At 38.2% G+C, this 23,369-nt stretch overlaps 2 protein-coding genes across 2 annotated transcripts in view; one reads left to right on the forward strand and one right to left on the reverse strand.

The window, feature by feature from the left end:
* Positions 1 to 23,369, forward strand: part of 2mit — a 66,859-nt gene that overhangs the window by 5,301 nt on the left and 38,189 nt on the right. The window lies entirely within an intron of this gene.
* LOC137585237 (uncharacterized) lies at positions 1,187 to 2,333 on the reverse strand. Its single transcript, XM_068300937.1, has 2 exons — positions 2,174 to 2,333; positions 1,187 to 2,110 (listed from the first exon to the last, which is right to left on the reverse strand). Exons 1-2 carry the CDS (start codon positions 2,235 to 2,237, stop codon positions 1,383 to 1,385), a joined length of 792 nt encoding a protein of 263 aa, XP_068157038.1. The 5' UTR covers positions 2,238 to 2,333; the 3' UTR covers positions 1,187 to 1,382.

Genomic DNA, 23,369 nt, shown 5'->3' on the forward strand with positions numbered 1-23,369 from the left:
AAAGTTGCCTCAAGAAATTGCCCAACCATCAATGTCTGGAAGCATAAAACTAGCTAAAACTGAAAGTTCATTATTGGCATATTTCATGCAGAAATCGAGCTTCGTAGATTCAACTATGTAGTTAGTTAGTTAGTTGCTTCATTTGTATGTGTGTGTGTGTTTGGTGTGGTAGGGTGTGGTGTATGGGTGTAACTACCTAGACATAATTCTCCAGCTGCCGTCGGATGCCAAAGAACAAGACAAACAAAATTAATTTAATTTGCACAGAGCGAGCGAACAACCGAACGAACGACTGAACGAAAAGAAACGCCAAGGGGAAAGAGAAGCCTTTGGCGCCCTAGGATCGTGTCTGTGTGAGAGTGTCGAGGATTAAGTTGCATGAAATTTAATGCAATTTAAAACGCATCAATTTTGTGCGATGCTGTGTTGGTGTCTGGTCTGTACCGAGGCTTGGGGCCATTGCCATGTTTTCCCAAAAGGCAGGCAATGGATTTTCTGCACGCACACATGAAGCCAACAAATGCCATTTAAGCTGCAATAATAAAGCAGAATCACAGGATGCAGAAGCTGCCAGTTGTCCATGTTCATGTCGTGGTAGTTGTAGTTGTAGTTTGCCATTGCCCGTTGTGTCGCCTTTACAATCTTCACGTAACTCTGACGCATTAACTTTTGACGCCCGGCTTTGGCGACGCCAAAAGCCTTTATACCTTTATATGAGGCAACTCACGGCATAGCCCTAATTAATGATAAATATTGGCCCGAATGAAATTCAAGGCTACTGTGAAATGGCCATGAAACCGCGGTAAACGCCTTAATGCCGTCAGTTGATTGAGTTAAACCGGCAGCAAGGTGACTGATGCATCCATTGTTCGCCACACCAATTCGTAACCATAATTAATTGACCGACTTTCCGACTTTGACTATAATTAAGCCATTAAAACATCTTTGGAAAGAATGAAATAACTTTTGCATGAAACTTCTTCACTTTAAAGCTTCTTCCAAGTTTTGCGTAAATATTTGTAGAATGTATTGTTTCAGCTGGCCATGGCCAAGTCGAGGCTTCTCTGGCCATCTGGGGCATGCAACAACTAACTTAAGCCTGCTGGCGACTTTGTAAAATATTTTTGCACTTGGCCTGGACGTTGCTTTGCTGCTTCCAGATGTTGGCAACAATAATAGTAAGTAATTTGCAGCTAAAGTTATATTTATTTAGTTGGGTGCTTCAAAAATATACAGAAATTTACGTCGATTTATTTCGTAGATATTTGGCAAATGTAAGATTAACTAAAGTCGAGAAACAATAATATATTATTTGCTTTATATGAAACTCCTTATAAACTCAGATGAGTTGTTTCCGTCTTGTGGAATGAAATTCAGTTACGTTAATTCAATGAAAATAAGCCCCACAGAATGAACATTATTAGTCCAAGGGAAAACTGAAGCCCATTCAGAATCTTTATACAGGATGCAATAAGTGGATGATTGACTGGAATCTTTAGGAGCACATCGTATAGATTTCTTTCTGTCTCACTTTCGATAAGAACATTTATGACAAGACGTTCGAGTTCATTGACAGCGAACCATTCTGGATGAGTTTCGCTTAGATACACGCCCGACGGGCGTTCCACATTTCCCGGCTGGGCAACTTCATTAGCATCGGTGGCCTCGGCATGGGGTCCCTCGCCATGAAAGGGCACAATGTCTTCGTGCAGTTTCAGACGTCGCAGACAGCGAGGACAATTCGGATAATCGAGACGCGCCAGCAGTGGCCACAAACAGGTCCAGCAAAATAAATGTCCGCATATGGTTATGACGGCTCCCCGTACGAATCCCTTGCAAACGTTGCAAACATAAGGAGCCAAATGGTGATTGTTCATTTGGAATCTAGTCAATAGACGATGTTGATCTCCTTCATCAGCGCCGTTGTTGGTACCATCACTGTTCATATTAACTGTTGTTGAGTCCGTGGAAGTATTATCGTTATCCTCGCCATCATTATCTGTAATTTCCAGGTCATGTTCCTCAATAGTTTCGAGACTATTCTCGCTAGATTCTTCTCCAGTCTCATCAAATAACGTATCGCTATCCGATTCAGTTCCATCTATGTCATCTTGACCATAAGCATATGCCAATAATTAATTATCAACTCCCATCGTTACTCTTTTCTACTTACCATCTCGATTTTCTTCATAATTCCGCAATTTGCATCTATCCTGATTAGGGCTAGCTACGTCCATTTTAGTAAAAATAAAGAAAATTGTGAAAATTCTGACTATAACGTGTAGCAACTGAGTGAGAAAGCAAAATGATTTTCTCAGGAATAAAAATATAACTATGATTACGACAGCCTACTTGGTTTGTTTTTTTACAGGCTAACTTCCCTTCTGTTTAGTATTTGGAAAATCAAATGGGTTATTTTATACGCAGAATAGCTTTGGGCTATGAAAATTAACCAATATCTGCAATTGATTGATAGCTGTTAGATTGATTGATTGATCGCTGAAGGCAGGGTATTGTATTGCATTGCATTTCATTGCAATGGTTTTGCTGCAAAACTTTAATGGTCGTGGGTAAGCATCAAATGTTTGTACTACAGACATTTGGCATAATGCCAACGGCAATTAGACGAAAGCTGTTACTACCCCCGTCCAGAGCTCGTAAATTTTAACTCACACCCACACACACATACACAGCAGCACTTGACAGTCTCAAAATGCCGCAAAAAAAGGAGGAAAAAAAATTACAATCTCTGTAAAATTAAAGTTTTTTCATCATCCTGATACCCTTATACCCAATTTAAACATATGACTAATAATAGCACGAGCTTCTGGAATTGCTGAAAAACTTATCAAATTGTTAAACCTTATCTTGTTTTTTACATAATTTTTTTGTTTAGCTTATTCCATCTTTTTATTGAACTTGACATACTCTCACACCATTTATACAGGGTATATTTTGAATGGCGGAGTCCAGTTGCCTGACATATGGCAGCATAATTTATGCGTACAATGAACCAGTGCAGCAAATTGCAATGACAGTGGCCAGAGATTCGCCCTTGGCTGATTGGCATTTCAATTTCTGCCAATTGTTTGCTATTGGCCCTAGCAAGCTTTAAATTGTTAAGTTCAACAATTGTTGGCATGGCCATTAATTGACCCACATTTGTTCTCGTTTTACATAATTAAAGGAATAAAAAGACCGAAAAAAACGCAAACCAAAAATTTCAATAATTGTACACAAACACACACACACACTAAAAGTATTTTTAATGGCAATGCATTGGTCCACTTATGGCAGAGTAAACGATTGAGTTTGAGTGCTGAAAATACCCTGTATATAAAAATAAATAACACCTTTACGTACATATGTAAATTATTTCAAGTAAATCAACTTTATATAAATGTAAATAATAAGTGCGACAAGCATTAATAATGACGTGTTAATATGTAAAAATATTATTCAATCTTTATCGGCTTACATGAGTGACTTTTTCACGCAATTTTTCGCTTACATTTATTGTGGGCTGTTATCGTAATTTGTCCATTTTTGTGTGCGTGTCTGTCCGTTTATCTGACTATCTGTCTCTCTGTGTGTGTGTGTGTGTGTTTGTGAAAAGGGGCATTAAGTTTCGTGCTAGTATTAACATTTATTGGCTTCATTTGGCCTGCTGACCACAGTGAACTCACCCACACACACACCGACACACACAGCATTACGACAATCACATGCAGAGCAGTTCAGTGGTGTATGTGGTATTTGTGGTGCGTGTGGTTCTGGATCATTTGATTATTTGTTATTGCAATACAACCTACCAACTACCAACATATTTTAGCCAGTTTTGTCCACTTTTATTTCGTTATTTGCATGTTAAAAACAGTTTACTCGTAATACACTGCGTATACGCAATAAAGAAACAACCTCATTCAAAAAGACAGCTACAATAATACCAAGGACACGGACAACCGCATGCGCTGGGCCATTAAATGCAACAATAAATTTTGAATTCAGTAGCCGACTGAAATTCGACTGTCATGCCATGCCCGAAATTTAATTAGTTGGCATTTAACATTAAACATTTTCGCTGTTTTTTTTCGGGTATACCCTAATAAATGTGGGGAATATTGCTTTTGTTATACAAAGCAGAGACTATATATTCAATCTGTACGGGAAAGACAATAAAGGAAAAGTCCAGATTCACGTATTTCAACAATTTAAATACTTGAATAAGTTACTTTATAAGCAAGTGCCTAAAAGTATGCTAAGAAAAACCGCTTAGGTCCTTTAAAAGTAAATGGAAACGTTTTTAAAAGTTTTAATATTAGTTACTTCTTGGTTTAGTTGAATTAGTTTAGTTTTATTGTTCCCAATTTAGTCAAAGGTATAGACACTTCGCCATTGTCCATGGTTAAATCAGTCCCTTGAAAATGTTTTATTTCCGGCAGTTGCTGCCATTCGGCTTACTTCTGCTTTTTTTTTTTTTTTTCTCTTCTGTTTTTGGGTTCGTTTGTTTTATTTTTCAGTTAATTAAACGCACGCAAACATTTCGCCATTCTAAATTATACGCAATTAAATTTCGAATTACTTTCGAGTCAGTTTTCTGCGTTGTTTTTGGCAGCGGCGCGGCAATAATTTAACTGGAAATTTTATTGTAAGCCCTTGCCCTGCGATGTCTTGAGTTTGGCTGCCTTTGCCGGAATGTCACTTTTGATGGGCAAACCATTCGAGCGTAATTAGCTTGCCTTGCCCCGACTCGTTCCCTTTTGCCCATGTGCCCCGCCTCCAACTTTAGTTGCGCCTGTTTTGTGAAAAACTTAACTTTAACTTTTTACGCTTGAAAAGTTATTTTCGCGAAGCCTTTAAGTTGATATTTAACTTCGTTTGTGTGGCACTGAAAAATTGTTCTGTCTGCGCATTTTCATTATGCAAAATGCAATACATACATATATGCTTCTGATATGTGTGTGTGCGTATTATGAGTTTTTCCTTCTCAGACTTGATAAAGACGATGACTTGCCGGGACTGGCGCTTCTACTGATATATTTATGTATACTCTTGGCTAAAGAAAAGTTATATCAATTTTTATGACACTGTATAAAAATCGCATAATAATAAAATTCATTTGCTTTTGATTAACCTTACGAGCCGAGTTTATATGTTTTCTATGAGAGATAGGCAAAGACGACAATCATCTATATGATTCATTTCACATACTGAATACACACTGCGTAGTTTAAGAGCATTTGCTCTTCGTACTGGTAATCATCATTATTTTATTCTCACACATTCCGTTTCTTTTTTTATCACCTGCAAAAAGAAACTGCACAGACAGTCCTCACCTGGACTGCGAATATCGTGGGGCGTGGTGCTGGTGCCGCATAATATTTATATTATTGCAATGACGGCGCCACATTGCAACGACACGAAAAGTTAGCAGGAAACCCAAAATTTTGTATGCACTCGCACATTATTACAACGTTACTCGTCCGCCAGGAGCACTAGCAATAACCATTTTTTCATCGGAATCAAAAGGAATGAGAGTCAGGACATCAATTGGTAAACATTCTTTAAGAGTCACAGCTAAGAATTGTCCCTGAAAGTTTTGGTGATACCTTGTTGTTGCTTCTTTAGCACCGTAAGGCTAACAGTCATAGCCACAATAAAAAGGAGTATAACAGTGATTACAGATAGAACTAATGTAATTGTCCTGCATTTAACATCAAAGGCCGTAAAAATTTCACTGGTATCAGTGGAGGATTCCGAAAAGAACGTACTTAAAGCGCGCATATAATAAACAAAAGCCACCACATTGGACACAAACATAATTAGCAGCATGATAATAAGCTGTGGAAAGGAACACAATTATTTAGTCATAGAAAAAAATAGATAGTTATTCCACCTACCACTAAACGCATCTGTAGCCTGACTCTTGCGTAATTGGAATGATACATCCAAGTACTCAGGGCATATAAGAGGCAAATGTAGGCTGTGGCAATGTTAACACATTGCAAAGACAATTGTTCGTAACTTGTATATGTAGGCAGAATGTTGCTAAAGACAGCAGCATTGAGTATACAAATAAGCTGAGAAAAAACAATGCCATCAAATAAGTTCAAAATCCCAAAAAAATACCACCAACATACCGCAGTTAGTAAAAGTATTATGGCAACTACTTCCTTACGGGAAATCATAGTTTTCACTTGAAATTTTCAAACATAAAATTTTCTACATATATATTTTCAAAGTCTACTGGGATCCATCTGCAGAATAAACAAATCATTGATCAGATTGCCAGGAAATATTCATACTTATTGATGAATTAACGCACCTTGTTGCTCCTTTACTTCCCAATCAATGTGAACCATGAGTTTGGCCTTTTTAGCAAGGTCGTAGTGCCTGGCATCTTCTATGGCTGATGTGCATGAAATCATTCAAAACAAATTGAAATTTCTATTATAAGGCTGAAGGCATTGATGTGGTGGCTTATCTTATAGTAACAGGCACGGAGCCAGGCAGCCATTTCAACCTCATGTCGCCCTTTTTGCTCTCCTTCTCTCGCTCTCTTTCTGATCTAGGACCGGCAGCCGGCGCTAATTCATCAACAGTAAAGGCAATTTAGATACTCATCTAACCGGATATCGACAGGCAGCAGGCGGCAAGCTGATACCCAACATTCTAGACCAAGTCCTACTCAAGCACTCTCGCTCTCTTCGTTGTCTGCGGCTGCGATTGGGACGTCCTGCAGACAGAGTTTCATAAAATATTGATAGACGTAAAGTTGGCAGCGCATATTCGCTTCCTGTTCGTGTCTGCCGCAGCCATAAATAATTTGCTGTAAATGCAATCGTGGGGTTATATGGGGCGTAACCGGGCACGGCTAGTGTTGGAGAGCGGTTAGAGCAGGAAGGTTGCTTCTGTAAGGGAATCCCGGCTAATGGCAAGGCGCGCACGGTGCGAAAGTGTTTCATATGAATTATTCGCTTGGAGCCAATTTGGATCCACGTTTACGAGCACAATTGAAACTGAACACCGTCACCGTCACCGTCGCCGTCACCATCGCAGACACAGTGGCTATTGGTGCCAATGCCTTTGGTGCCCATTGAACGATGGCAACACCATCAGCACCAGAACATGATGCTCCTTCTGCCGCTGCCGCTGCTGCTGTCGAAATGCTGTAATTTGTTATGTCTGCCGTTCCCTCAACCTCCACCATTTCCTCCTGTGAGTGTGTCTGTGTTGCTGCCTCTGTCTGACTTGTGGGCTACTTCCTTTTATATTTTTCCTTTCTCTCTTTTTTTAATAGCCATTTGCTCGACTGTTGCTGCTTCAGTCAACGCATTGTGGCTACTGCCCGCTGCCCGTATCCTTATCGACACCTCCCTATCCCATGGCCCCATCTTCCTGCATGGTAATGTGTATTTAATGACGCCATATCATGTACACGCTCCAACATAATGCTCGTACGCCTGATCCTAGAGCCTGGGGCCTGGCTTCTGGCAATGGCAACCGCTGGGCTCAAATGCCAGCGACGCCGACAACAACGACAACGGCGGCCGCCCTAATGTCCAGTAACCGCAGTCACCTCCACCTAAAAATAAAAAAAAAAGAAAAGGGAGATGTCAATGCCGATGTCGGCTTTGGCTGCTGGTGCCAATAAAGCAAACGAGTACGCCTCTTGGCACGCATTTCAATTTGTTCTTCTTATATTCCTGCTTGTTTTTTATTTTTAATATATTTTAAAATGTCAGCCATAAAACGTGGGCGGCGGTAATGGCCAGACTTGCCTTCCTAATTGTCCTCATACCCTTTAAATGATATAAGGAAAAAAAACAAACAAAATAAAAATAAGACTTACTTGTAATGTCTATATCGAAGCATAATAAAGAAATTGATTATCTGAAATCCAGTAATTGCCACAACTTTAGACATTTCTTCAGACCTCTCTAAATGGCCCTAATCTAATGCTTTAAATTTTAGTCCTTAAGCCACTTTAGCAAGTCATTTTCCATTGCTTCATATCAAACTGACAGTGAACAGTAAATTATCAATTTTGAGCTGTGCATTATTCCAATCATGCTCCTTGCAATGTACTTAACTCAAGTGCTAGTAGAATTTGCTTGCAAACAATTGCACCTAATTGTAAACACTTTACTCAAGTTTCATTTAACTGGCAAATTCCCAAGCCATTTCGCCCTGCCACTTTTCACCCACAATTTTCTGCATTCTATGGATAGATCCTACGGTCGATACAATTTTCATTCAGTAAGCAGCCAAGCCAAGGGAAAATAATGACAAAAAAGATTTGCATAAAGCTTTTAACTTCACGATGCGACATTTGATTTTTTTTTTTTGTTAAGTGATTCATCGTATTCTGACAACGTCTGTGGCTCTTTAGAACTGAATTGCGAACGAAAGTGCAGCAGATTTGTGGGTGGTGGGCAGTCAGCCAACCCACCACCATTTCCGCACAATTATACAACAATTTTTAACACAACAATCATTTCCAATGACCATTAAGTATGTCAGAGAAAAATGATTGTAAATGGTTGGATTGATTGCTGGTTGCTTGGCAGCCGATTGCCGCCTCTAGGGGCTTGGTCTTCGATTTTGGACTTCGATCTTTGTCTTTGTCGCTTAAGCAGATTGAAACAATCTCCGGTGTGGGTAAGAGCTGCAATTCATTCACTTAGGATGGGTCGCTCCCGCGCCTTCTTGGCGTCTGGTTATTATTATTATTCTCTACTCTGGCGTCTGAATGCAACTGTCAGTTGGATAATTTATAATGAAGTTTCTTTATTGACAATGGCAGACGGCAACTCCCCCAACTGTTGGCCCCATTCCCGCTGCATTGATTTCGGTTGCCATGCATGCAACTTGGCATAAATTATGAGCAACAATGTTTACAGTGAAGTAAAAGCAATAAATACATTTCATGGAATATTTCGCGACTAAAGCACTTAGTCAAGAATAACAAGAGCAGCAACAGCAACAACAACTGATTGCCTTATTGACTGACTGTGTGGCCAGACAAATAACAATCAAAATCACTTTTCGACCTCAAGACGATTTATATGAGAAATCGCAACTATGTCTCAGATTGAGATTGAGGCCTTAATCGGTGAGGCCAGCCGCATCCCGAGATCGTCAATCGTTTTGATTTATTGCCATTTTATTTGCGCATATCCTTATTTGCTTTGTGTGTCGACTTATGCCCTCAACGCTTGGGCTTGGGCCAGGGCAAACTGACAGGCTCCTCCAGGACCTGAGGCTATTTTATTGTTCGATAACTTATCAGGCGGCGTGCAAACATGGTAGCCCAAGCTGGGGCCCAAGACGGCAAATATCATAATTTTCCACAGGACTCGCTGTGTTTGTATTTTGCTCCCTGCCAGCAACCAAGCAGCCTTGCTGCTGTTTTCCTGTCACAATACCAGCTCGGGCATAAATCTAAATTAAATGCCTTCTTTTTTTTTTTTTTTTTTTTTTTTTTGAGCCGCAACAGAAAGAAAAAATATTCAGCACGTTGTCACTTGTTGTGGCCAAGAAATCGGATACAAACTTGGACTTGGAGCTGGACTCGTTTTCTGGGACATGGGAATGCGGTTGTCTGTTCAGTGGCCTGGGCAAATAAATATTAATCATTGTGTAATAATTTTCTGCTGTCAGCTAAATTTAAGCAAAGTATTCATAATCCAGAAGTAAAAACCACTTTTGACAAATCGTTTTTTTTGCGGTCCAAGCGCATTAATGTTTATATACATATATGTATCTGTTTATTTATATTTGCGTTGAGCAGTTGAAATGCTTTTAAAGTTGGAAACTTAATGGGTAACTCGTGCGGTTCTTTGTGATTTCTCTAATGTTGTTTTCAGTTTCATACTCACTCACATTCAGACTGTAAATCAGTTTTATCGGCATCACAAAACGCCTTTGAAGTTGGTCGGTTGGTCCTTCTGTCAGACAAAACGAGATTGCAATAATCAAAATGTAATAAAGACCGAACGAAAGATGCCTTCACACGTCTTTTTTTTTCCAACATTCAACTTTGGGTTTGGGTCAAACAGAAATGTTGTTTATGCATGGGTTCGTCCCCATGCGTGTGCGTGAGAGTTTCCTTTCTTTGTGTCCTCTAAAAGTGCGTGGGTGTGTGTGTGTGGACCAGAAGGTTGTGTTGATCTTGGCATTCGATGCACGTAACGCATTGTTTGAATTTCATGGCGACTTTATGAGTTTTGTAATCAGGTTGGCAACCAAACAGACCCAAACATCTCACACACAGACACACACTCACACAAGGCTGGGCTGCTGGTTCTGCTGTTAACCTGCACATAAATATTGTTTCTAGTGGCGATGTGGTTGGGCCTGTTGACAAGACGACCGGCTTGTTAGTGCTAATGAAACCGCAATGCCATTGAAATTTGCACCTTAAAGCATTTAGTGTATATTCCCCATTTACCATGGATTAAGTCATTTTCATTTTCTGCGGTCTGCAAAATCCACTTTTATTGCATACTTTTATGCGCAGACATTACCTGCACCGTGTGCGATCTAAAACTGCTCAACAATGTGATTTATATGTATAAATGTGTATGTATGTATGTGTTAAAGGCACTTAAAACTAGACACACACACAACGCCCTCTTATTGTTGTTTAGGGGCATTTCTCTAGCACTTGGCAGGCTCAAAGAGCAGACAGCAGACAACAATGGTGAAAATGGCAAACAAAAGCAACATTTGCCTTGCAGTTGATGGCCAGAAATTAACTACAAAGTTGCCAAGCTCAACCACCTTAAATCAACCAAGCCCTCGACCATCCCAGTGACAACAACAACTAAAGCTTTATACTATATGTGGCCCCTTTGCAAGTTAGACAAACCCTGTCATGTCTTCTGGTTATCGGCTGTCCACTCAAAAGCATTAAATAAATATTTGCTATGCTCGGCAGGAATTTTTCAACCCGGAGGCCTACCCAAAAAAAACCGAAAAAAGAAGGAAAATATTCTAAATATCATATCATCAGCATTTTTCGATAGACTCCCGTTCCCCCATATACCCCACAATTGCTGTGTGGTCTCTTTTGGTTTCATGCAGCAGACTGGGGTGGCAAGGAGGCCAGAGTGGACCGTCCAGTGTTTAGCATTTATTTTTTGATTTGGGTATTTAAGGTGTGGATGGATGTGTAAGAGGCGTGCGTGCGTACATCGTACATGAATGGCAATCTTTTTGGGTGTGGATGTGGACATAGATGAGGGTATATCCCAGTATGTGATTGTGTGTGTGTGTACACAGAGAAGAGTGTTGACAACTTAAGTGACATTCGGTTTGGCACATAGCCAAGCTTTACCAATAAGTTGACAAACTAAACTCAATAAACTTGTAGAGATGGGACAGCGCAGACTTATTTTTAAAAGATTTTGGATAGGAAACACAGCTGTGCCGATATATTTTTATGTCGATGTTGTCTAAATTTTGTATAGATTCTCAATTTTAAAATCAAGTGAACACATTTGTCTTGTTAATAACTGTTTGTTCGATCATTTTTGTATAATTTTTACATTTCACATTGTTAATTCGTTCACCACAGGAACACAGGACTTTTTGTTTTCGTTGTCCTTTATGTGTCCACACATATTTTGCTATGCTGATTACCAAATTGGCGATTAAACACGTTTTCGACTAGACCGCATATCGCATATTATTCGTATTTGAATTGAAATATTTTAAACATATTCGCTTTATATGTACCTACATAACTCATTTGATTGGAATTTCTGTTGTTGTCACATATTGGGCAAAGAAGAATTTGGCTTGCTGTTGACTTTTAATATTGCACATAACCAAAATACCTAAAAGCAGAAATGTTTATTGTTTTATTTATCAATGGCAAAGAGCAGCAGGAATGTCTGAGTAAATTTTATTTGGGTCCAAATAAATGCAAGAATTATTTGTTTCATTCTAAGTTGAGTTTAATAAAGAAGAAATTTCTTTAGCATATTGTTAAAGTAAGTTAACATGGCAATGCAATTTAAACAGCCATTTATATTGATCAACACTTTTGATATTTACTCAGCAGCCACTCGACACGGACACGAACTCAGACACAGATATAGACATGGACTAGGATAGAGAAACAGACACAGCCACAGACAGAAACGGAAAGAGAGACAAGGACAAAATGGGTAAATGGGCTGACATAACAATAACAAAATGGTCGATGCGTGCTCAACATTCAAATTCAAAATAATTAACTTGCATGCTAATTAGTTGAATTATCAATAGAGGGCATTATGTGTGCGCTGCGAGTATAGAGCTTGTATTTATTGACATTAGTTCAATTGGTTGGCATAGCCCCGGCAGATATTCACACAAACCCCCCACACACACACACGCACGGAGCCAGACAAATACATAGTTAGGATGATGGTTGAAATGTGTTTCAGTTCCATAAATAAGCATTTAGGCCATGTGGGCTTGGCTTTTAAATATATCAACTGGCAAACTCGCTCATGGTTATTTACATGAGAGCCACAGAGAGACATTGCCATCAACGAATGCAATATCAGCTAGTTCAGGGCGTATGTAATTTAAGGCCACAATATAAATCATCAAGACCAGCATACAGACACAGCAATTTACACACCCACACCCACATAACAACCCACTCTCGCACACACACACACCCAGTTAGAAAGACAGTTTAGTGCAAGAAGAGTCCTTGAATGTCCTTTTCTTTTTTGTTTGACGCCGCCTTGGCAAGTGTTGAATAAATTTATTGTTGTGCATTATGTTGCCCAAGATCGCATACACACACACTCACATATAAAAAATTGCCATTATGAATATAAAATGCATTGCATTTAAGTTCGCCAACCACAGGCGCGCCTAGTGAAATAGATGATATCTCATATAACTATATGTAAGTAGGTCTCTCTCACACACACACACACATGTATATGTAAATGATGACAGCATTTAAGGAGCTGTAAAATACTTAGACATACCATTTACTCGCTTTCTCTTCCTCTAAGCTTTATAATTATGAATATTAATTGCAATCTGGCAGACAGAAGAAGACGTCCTAATGTAACCAGCCACCAATTGACTAGCAGCCAATCCCTTTGGCATCTATGCAAATAAACGCAAAACTAATGGCGCAAAAACAGAGTCTATGAATAAATCACAGCAGATTAAGTCCCAAATGATGTGAAAAAGGGATACAAGTGCAAATCGCTTTCACGAGAAAAGCTACACTAGGAGAAGGTGCGGTAGGAGTTGAACCTAAACAAATACAAACATCAGTCCCCCAGATACAAGAAAAACCGCCTACGTATTCAATTCACGACCAGCAGAGAAGAAGCAAAAACAGTTCATATGTGCCTAAATGCAAGACTTTATTAAATTTGCATATGCCCATATTGGTGGTATATCGTATCCTTATAAGAAATTCAACTTGAGTTTTTTTTTTTTTGGTATTCGTTGACTGTTGAGGGATTTTTGTGTAATTATTTGCCATGTTAAAAAACTTTGCCATTTTTGTGAACGAGTGCACTTGAAAGTTTATGCTCCAAGTGCCATACACGGCGTATGCGTAATTTTTCATTTCATAGCAGATACAAGAATATTACCGTCTCTCTCCTTCTCGCACACACACACACTCTGTCTCGTTCTTTTTGTCATTTGGCCTGTCATGTTTCACATATGTTATTTGTGTGAGTTTTCGAGTGCTTGCTCCTCTTTTTTTCTGTATGTATATGTATATGTTGGCTGATGTTTAGTTTTTAGGCATCCTTGGCAAATATATTTGAATTTTATGCAAATTTTAATTGCTTTACTTTGCCATGGAAATTTATGTTGAAATAAGAAGAGAAAGTAAAAGTTGAACCCCCCATCTAGCCAACTCATAACCCAATAGTCTGGCATAAAAAAAGACAGAATGCTCATAAATATTTCAGTGGGTGCTAAAATAAATAATAGCCAGGGATCAAGAATATTTAATTATTCCTCAAATATCGAATGCAAAATGTTCGCCACATGTGGTCGCCTATACTAAGCAGTCAAAGTGATAAACAATTGACAAGACGAGGGGGAAAGATTGAGCCAGCTGAGTTGTTTATTTGATTTTCCGCAGGTTTCCTTCCATCCCTGTCCCAATTCCTCTCTATCTCTCGCTTAATGGCCTTCTAATGGCTCTGCGTGACAGAGCCAATTTTATCGCTATCAATTTCAACATTTTTGTTAATTTATGCGCCTGGACGATATGGCCAGTCGACTGCCACTTTTCAAATGTTTGCATTTTATTTGAATTTGTTTATTAATTTTTTGTTCTTTTTTTATGTGCTTCCATTAAAAAAAACGCCCCCAGATAAATAAAAACATTTGAGATGAGTTTGCCTTCCGATTAGAGTTCAATTGAGGGCGTTGTTTTTCTGATGCAGTTGTTATGTTTTATTAGCTTCGATTTTAGCTGATTTGACAGTAAATACTGTGCATAATAGCTGAATCTTTTTACAACTGCAAAAGGAAGTCATAAATAAGCTACGAGGGATGGCTGACTGGACAGTTGAACCCGCGTATTTCTTCCATTTTCTTTTTTTTCGTTTTTCTGCTGTCCAGTTTCCGTTTCCGTTGCCATTACTGTGCTTCTACTTATTCTTATTGTTGCCAGATGCGGGGCGTTCCTGCTGCATCTGCGTCAACCCAATCCCAATGTCAACCCTCAGACTTCGACCTTTTTGCCATCAAACGGCTATTCCTTTGCCCCGTTTGCCCGCATTGTTCGCAAATCAAGTTATTACGCCCAAGTTCGTGTTCCTTTTTCTTTTTTTTTTCTGTTGTTGTGTGCGAGTATGTGTCACATATGGCGAGCATAAATAGTTTCAGCATTTTCCATTGACTTGCAAAGAGGAGGAGTCCTTTTGCTCTTTTACTTGTGGACTACAAAGTTCTTTATACGCTTTCTATGAACATTTCGTGGCAGGTTTATGTATTTAATGGACTTGGCACAACTTTTTTCTTTTCTTGATACTTTATTTTGGTGTTTTCTTTTTGGCAATTGCCGCCACAACTGCAGCGTATCCCAAGATGGGTAACAAACGAGAACGCATTATGTCCATTGGCAAAGTTTTGCGACGCCAGCATTTATAACTGCTTCAGTGTCCATTCTGATTATTAGCGGGCGCAGACGGGCAAATCGACCCCCGTCACACACACACACACACACACAAAACTCACACTCCAAACAAATCCATAGAAATCTCGACCCCATTTGTTTGCTTGAAGCTTTATGGTCATTTGTGGCGCCAGTTCATTCATTCATGCATTTTAATATTGTTAAATTGCACCATCATTTGATATATTCACCCCTTTTCATCATCATATCCTTGACATTTCTGTTTTCTTTTTACATTTTTTGCATTTTACCAACTTTTAGTCCAACCTTGAACTTTAACGATGAATCGACGCCAGTTTGCTGTGCATCAAAAATTCTTTTCAAAAATCTTTCCTTTCATTTTTTCCCTCCTCACTCACACACACGCAATGTCGGAAGTTGAATCAATATGCACATGCACTCAAATATTTAAGTAAACATAACTAGAACGTTAAAGAATTTCTTTGCTCTTACATTGTGAGGGAATTTTTGTTGGTTTATCTGTATTCTGATATCGAGATTGCACATAAATACGTCTTTAATAAAAAGAATGCCATAGCTTGTGGTTACAAATCGCCTTAACACTGCTTTAAGGACTGGCAGTTAGTAGTATTTAGTTGACTCCTTAGCCAGAGTCTATTTGTCTGTGAAAAACTAGAGCCACATATTTGAAAATCTCATAGCTGATTTATCTGAGAAAGTAATGGCAAAATGAAAATTTCTTATGGTGAACCTAATTAAACACTATTCGGGCTCTTTAGATCAGTCGTAGATATATTACATATTTAAATCTCACATTGCGAGTAACGAGATATTGAAATATTAAAGGTTTTCAGTAACTTAAACATGAAATCTAAGCCTCGTTAAGGCGTTTAAAGTATTGTGGTTATTCAATTTTTATTGTTAACATTTTGGGATCAGAAAGCTTAGGATGATGTTTTGATTTTTGGCTGCCAAGCGACAGCAACAATTCGGAATGCTCCATTAAGAGTGTAGACAATGTTTTTGTCAACATTTTAGCCCCCCATCTCGCAAATGCGGTTTCTTCGTTTACATTACACATTGAATGCGCCATTTTGTGATTGTCTGACGCCATTTTGATTGGTTGATATGCTGGGAGCGGGGAATTCGGTTCAATGACATGTTCTGTCTGACTGCCAGTCAAAAATGGAGTCTCTAATTGTGGAAATAGTTCAGACAGATTGTTGGCAAGGAAGTGTCATGAATTTGAAATTATTTCACTTAGCTTTCTGTAAATTTCCATGTTTAAATGGCTAAGTTAACTTTTCTCTTTTTGTTTTTGCATTAAAAAAAAAAAAAGAAAATGAAATTGAAAGCAACAAAATGATAATATGCAATATCAACAGTTGAACGGACAGAGCAAACGGTCGAGGAGGGAGGAAAGAAAACGAGAAAAAAAATGACAACGACGATGCTTATCGAATGCGAAATTGATGAGCTAAGCGAAAACCAGTCGACAGTCCATGTCCACGCCCCAACACCTCCTCCATCTCCAGGTCCCCATCATTTTTGCGTAATGAACGCCCGGCGAGCTGTGTTCGATAAATTCTCGAAATTCGTTTTGACTAAAAGTCAATAAAAGTCCACTTAAGGCTTCATTGTTGCCCGCTTTGCTTGCTATCCAGCTAGCTAGCTATCTGAATAGGAATGAGGAGGGGTCGATTGTTAGGGGTAGTAGGTAAGTTTGGCAGGGGGCAAGTAGGGGGAAGGGGCAGCGCTTGGACTGTGTACTGCTTCTCGCTCTGCTCTGCATAAAAATTGTTTTTTAATGCGCGGACATCAATAGTAAAGCCAAATAGTCCAGCGTAAATTTAACTACAGAAATTTCCAGTATACTTTTTGTTGCCACTTTCTTTTCCCCTCCCTGCGTTCCTTTAAATAACATTTTGAGTGAGTTGAGCATAGCGTTGGGGATGGACCATAATCTAGGGGTTGATTTTTTCCCTGATTCGTTTCGTTGGTATTAACAAAGCTAAATTTAGTTCAAACCAATAATGCTTAGATGTAATAGGTCTTACTTTATTAACTGCTATAAATATAAGACATTATTGCTTGTAGTTAGTAAATTTCAATTAATCAAAGGCATACATTAAGAGATCTCTTTTTCCCTCTGTGAGAGAAGAGATTTAGTAAACAGATAGCTCTATTTTTAGTTGTTATTCAAGTTATTTACAGGCAAATCACTTCTAAAGAGAGTTAAATGCTTTTTGAATCTTAGCATTAGTCATTAATCTAAATGGTTCTAAAGTTGTACAAAAATATTTCTATATCATATAATGATTTATTCATTTGTTCTATTCTTTTTTGTGAGCCATTACTAAAGTTTTCCCATCAAAAATTCGTGTTTTAAGGCTTAACTTTTTGGCATATTAATAAACTTTAAACTGAAGTGTGGTCGAAATTTTTCAAAAGTTTTAGATTATTTTGTGAACCAATTTGTATGCTACCCCCGAAAATAACTTGCTTCCTGTATACCTGTGTGGTTTAGTGTGAGTTAGACCAACAAGTGGCTTAAACTTTCGTAGTGCGTAATTATGGCCATTTTAAGAAGTTTTCATATTTTAAATTGAAGCATTTTCAAGTGTAGAACCTTGGCAATATATTCAGATAACTTGAACATGCTTTGAGCACACTAAAATACATAAGCTTAGCTCCCTTTTAGACGGGCTAATGTGAGTTTAACAAGAAGTTTTTTGTTTGTTAGCGTTAAAGTTTGAAACCCGTCAGTCAAGTCAAGGGACACAAGGCCACAGAGGGGAAAGTGAGTGAGAGTGGCATAAGACATTCGTGCGTGTGTTGGCTAATTAGAACACATTTCTTCAATTTAACCTCGACAAAGGCAAAGCCAAAAACAAGGGCAACCTGAGCAACCTTCTACAAACCGAAAAGCAACGGTTTGGATGGAGTAAAAGCAAAAGCATGAGTTTGCTTTAATGGAACAAATTACAGGACTAAATCGAAGGGATGAATTCCACCCATACACATACACATACACAGAAAGCAAACACACACAGACTTACATGTACATACAAATAAAACATAAATAAACCTTTGTTAAGTCATTTTCAATGAAAGCGCTTAAAACTTTTCGCATGAATGTTATTGTTGTTCGCCGCCAGCTTGTTTCACATTGTATTTGACAAATATTTATGCTAATAAAACCGCCGAATAGGGAGCACCAACTTCCGTTTCCCTCATTTTGTGGGTCATGTGGCTAGAAACTTTCCACGATTGTTAAACTATCACCAATGGAAACAGAGATTGCCGGCATGCAAATGATAAAATTATGGATATTACCGTTGCTAAGAAAAAGGACTTCAAAGTCCTTTATTCCTGCAAGCCTGCAAGTTAAAATACCATTTCCCCCTTCAATTAGAAAAAGCCGCAAGACTCGCAAGCCCAAACGATGGCCCCTGAGTTTGACTTTATTAAATTAACGTTTCATGTTCGTTTAATGAACAAAAGAGAAGACGAAAATAATGATGCACCCAAATGGTTGAAGGGTAGGGTGGTTTAAGAAGTTGAGGGGGCATACACACACACACAGGGAGAAAACAAAAAGACGCAAAAAATACCGCAAGATGTTGCCGGCCCGTTTCTTCGTCTCTTTCTCGGCTTATGGTTGCCTTTTTGCGTAACAAGCCACTCTAATGACAATATTGGCACTTACAACAACAACAACAACAACAGCCACACCAACAGTAACAACAATGAACAGGACCAACAACAACAATAATAATTTTTGTGGTTATTACCAAGATTACAACGGCAACGGCAACTTCGTCTCTTCTTTTTTTCCTTTCCGTGTTGCCTCACACGGCCAAGAAATGAAACAGAAAACATGTCGCAAAGTCTCACACACACACAAATGCTCAGACACTCAAAATAAGCAGAGACATGCATATATGTACATATGTATGGGTATACACACACACACATGAAGAAAACATTTACAGTCTACTTAGAATTGGCAAGAAGAAAAATAATATAAGAAAGCAAGAAAGAAAAGTACAGAAAGTTGACGGTGAAATGTTTTCATTTTTAATGAAAGCACGTAAAATGCGAAAAACTCTCGCACACTCTCTCACACACACACACACACACACTTACAGAAATTATATGGCTATATGTGTTTAGACATGAGCAGACATTCATAGATTTGCTTTAATTATAATTCTAGACGCGTTTATCACATCAACAACAATAACAACAAAAGTATACACACACATACAGGAACATACGCATCAGCATAGAGAAAAATTCCACGGGGCACTTATATTTGAAATATTATACGATCTTATCCAGGAGCGGTTTAGGTAGTCTCTAGGTGGGCTCGGGTTATAAGGACTAAGCAGCAATAATAGACATTCTGTCTCTCTAAAAGCAGGCTCTCCCTCTCTTTTTTATTTGTTTTACTATCTATTCTCAATCTATATAGTTTGTTATAAAATAATTAGCTCAAAACACTAAGGAAAATATTTCACAAGCTAAAAAAATTCTGTGGACTTAACTTCCTTAACCCCTGGCCACGCTCGCTTTTGCAATAATCCGTCCTTGCATACACACACACTCACACATTATGTTCGTTATTATGGCTGTGTGCCCACAAAATGCTTTTTCATCAACAAGAAAACAACAACTACATACATACATACTAACACACACTTACAAGTACATTTATTAAGTCACACACACAGACAGACAAATGTGTATATGGCCAAAAAGTTGTTGAAATTTTAGAATGTCCTGGGCCTCACACTGAAAGTGTCTTGCTCCTTAGTCAAGCAGCCTTTGGTCCTTCTCTTGCTTTCCCTTTAGGAGTACTTTTTCTGTTGGCTTTTGTTGAACTGAAATATTTATGCATTTGTATGACAAAAATTGTAAAAATTTTTTTAATGCGTATTTATCTTTTAGTTGCCTTTTTGTGTGTGTGTGTGTGTCAGTGGGCGTCAGTATGGGCGTGGTTGTGTGGTACTTTATGTGGCAATTTTGCAAACAAAAAACGATCCTTCTCCCTGTTTTTGCTGGAAATGATTGCCTGAGTGGCAAAGTTCTTTTACGACACTGCAATTTATATAATGAATGTTGACAAAAAACAACAAAAGCAGAAAAAAAAACACAAATTTTAATAACAAGATAAGAGACAATTTTAATTTTACTGTTGAAAATTATTGACTCATTGGCTAGTTGATTATATAAATAAAATATGGCTGAAAGCATCAAATAAACCAGAAATTAAATTGACTAAATAAACAGGTATGATTAAATCGAGCGAATTTAATTAAATAAATGATAATGCTAGAGTGCATAACAAAGTCGGCTTAACGATTTATTTTAATGCATCATTTTGTAGCATATGCAACATAAAGCACTAATCCTAAAATAAGCCCAATATGCAGTTAAAAGCAGCTGTGCTTTATGATCCGATTCCCTTCCCAAAGAGCACCAGACTAATGCTCGTTAGTATTCATTTATGAATGGACGGATTAAAGCTTAACTAAACATAGAATGAAATCATTATGCAACTTGTTTACGCATGCTGAAGATTTGACTTTCGTCAGGCAACATTGTTTATCGGTCACAAATACATGTCAGAGGGTTATATGGGTGGCAAATACTTTGTCGAGGAAGAATGTGCAACAGGATTTGCAAATACATAATATTTATTTGATATTTCCGTCATCATCATCTTGACAGAGATAGTAGAAAGAGTCTAGCAAATGGCAAACAGTTGTACAAAAAGTAGAAAAAGTTGAGCCAAAATGCATACAGACAAACAAAGTTTTGACTCGTGAGAGGATATACTTAGGCATGCAATAATCTAATGCACAAATATGTATGTCTATGTATGAGCATTTCTCTCTGTGTTTGTCTGGCCAGAAAGTGGTCCGGGGGCATTCACAATATGTTTCTTGCCACTAAAAATCGACAAAATACTTGTAGAGGGAATGTGCTAAAATGAATTTCTTCATAAAACGTAATGCAGTGCAAGATGTTGGCTCAATGGCTTCATCATCATATGAGCCTTAGGCTAATTTTTTTCCCCTCTTTTGGCATGCCAGTGTCAGACCAAGACCAAGACCCAGACCCAGAACCAGAACCCGACCTTCTCAGACATGTGCACTTGAAAACGACATCGACGCCAATGCCAAAGAAAAGAAGTCAATAATAATAAGTAAAGGAGAGGCAAAAAATAGAAGGGAAAAAAAACTCGCAGACAAATTCGTTTGAAGAGGGTAAAGGAATGTAATAATACTTAAAAACTTGAAATTCGACTACGCCCAACAGGCAACAACACAATGCAAGTTAGTGTGTGTGTAGGCAGACTCTGCCAGGGATCACTGGGCGTATGAGTTATAAGCAAACTTGCTGTAAGCCTTTCAGCGGTTCTGGGTGGCTGGATGGCTGGGCGGTGGCTGGTGAACTGGTTGGGCACGTCCACATGTCTTTGGTTGACTGTTAGTGCTTGCTGCTTGACTTCCAAGTGGCATTTACTCATTCCCTTTAGCCGATATGTGGTTGTTGTCTCTGTTGTTGTTGCAGTCAGTCTGCCTGCCTCGATTTGTCATTTGGCTGCCAAGAAAAAGTAGAAGAAAAAAAAGAAACCGAGAAGCAAACACAACCAAACGACGACAACGAAAAAAAAACCTTTCTCATTCTGTGCATACTTTTGTGTGTCGAATTTGAATTCAATTTCCGACGCTGAAAGGTTTTTAATCTTGTTATCAAGCAACTCCTTTCCTTACCTCCACCAAAATGCTGGGGAACTACCCCTTTCAGTCGATTTGAGCCGCATTCAGGCATTTGGCCAAAAAGCTGAGGCAACCCTTGTTAAACGTTGATCAGTTGATTAGCTTAACCTTTTTAGTCCTTGTTGCCAGGCACCCTACCAAACGGACAAATATTATTTGGATATTAATAATCTCACATATTTATTCCCTTTTGTCTCTTTCAAATACAAATTTCATTTGGTTATTGATTTAGTGAGGAATTTCACACCCAAATAGAGAAAGAGAGAGAGATAGAGACAGAAAGAGTAAGGCGGCGTCGTTATGTAATCCCCATTTTATATGTGTGTATATGTAGTCATGCTGTATGCATTGCTTCCCTTTAAAAATAAGCCTCCCCCATGGCTGCTATCCCTAAGAGGATTATAATGGTCAATGGAAATAACCAGGCAGTTAGATACGGTTTGTGTTGGACATGCCAATTTTTTCCCCCAATTTTTTTGGTTTTCGCTCTTACATTTCGCACATTTTTAATTGATTTTTGAACAGGCCATGATAGTGGCTCCAACTGCCACTTTTGTGGAATTCAGAAATGAAAACCAGTTAAAAAGCAAAGTAAGAGTTCACGTGATGCCCGAACTTAAATACGAGGCAAATAAAAAGGCGAATATAAAAGAGAAATTTGATTTTTTATCGTATATATGAATGGGATTTAGAAAGAAATAGAATAATTTAAAAATAAATGATTCTGCTTTCAAAACAATAAGTTTTAGTGCAATAATATCAATCAGAAATCAGCCAAACATTCATATCTTAATCCAGAATATGTAAGAGCAAAGTAGAACTATTGATTCAAGAGTAAAGAATATCTTTCGTTTATTATCATAATACTAGATAATAATATTCAAAATACTAGATGATTATTTCTAAAATTTATATTAACAAATATAAAAGAGAATAAAAAAGTATTACAAAGAAATCAATTGATTATATCATATAACTTTAACAATTGACATGGAAACAAATCTAAATGGGTGTCAGGGAATCTATCTAAAAATTCGCATTTCATTGTTGTATTTGTTGTTGGCATAAAATCACTCTTGTTGCTAGTTAGTCAGCTCACGCACTTTGCAAATTTACCACAAAGCGACCGAGCCCAACGAAAGTCTGCGGCAGATTATAAAAGTAAACCAAGCTATGGGCCACACGTAGCTTGGGGATATAAAACGTAGACTCACGCAAACACATACACATACACACACACGCACACATATCTCTACATACATATATATATTTACAATAAAAACGCCGAAAACGGCGGACACGTAGAATCCCAAAGCTGAGACTCACACGCACCAAATAAACGAAAAGTACAAACAAACACACTCAAAGACACATACACACACACATGCATACATAGAACACATTAAAAATGGCAAACAAAATGGCAAACATATTTTTTTTCTCCCACAAAG

The sequence above is a fragment of the Drosophila tropicalis genome, unplaced genomic scaffold (assembly GCF_018151085.1).
Source record: "Drosophila tropicalis isolate 14030-0801.00 unplaced genomic scaffold, ASM1815108v1 contig_878, whole genome shotgun sequence".
Classification (NCBI taxonomy): Eukaryota; Metazoa; Arthropoda; class Insecta; order Diptera; family Drosophilidae; genus Drosophila; species Drosophila tropicalis.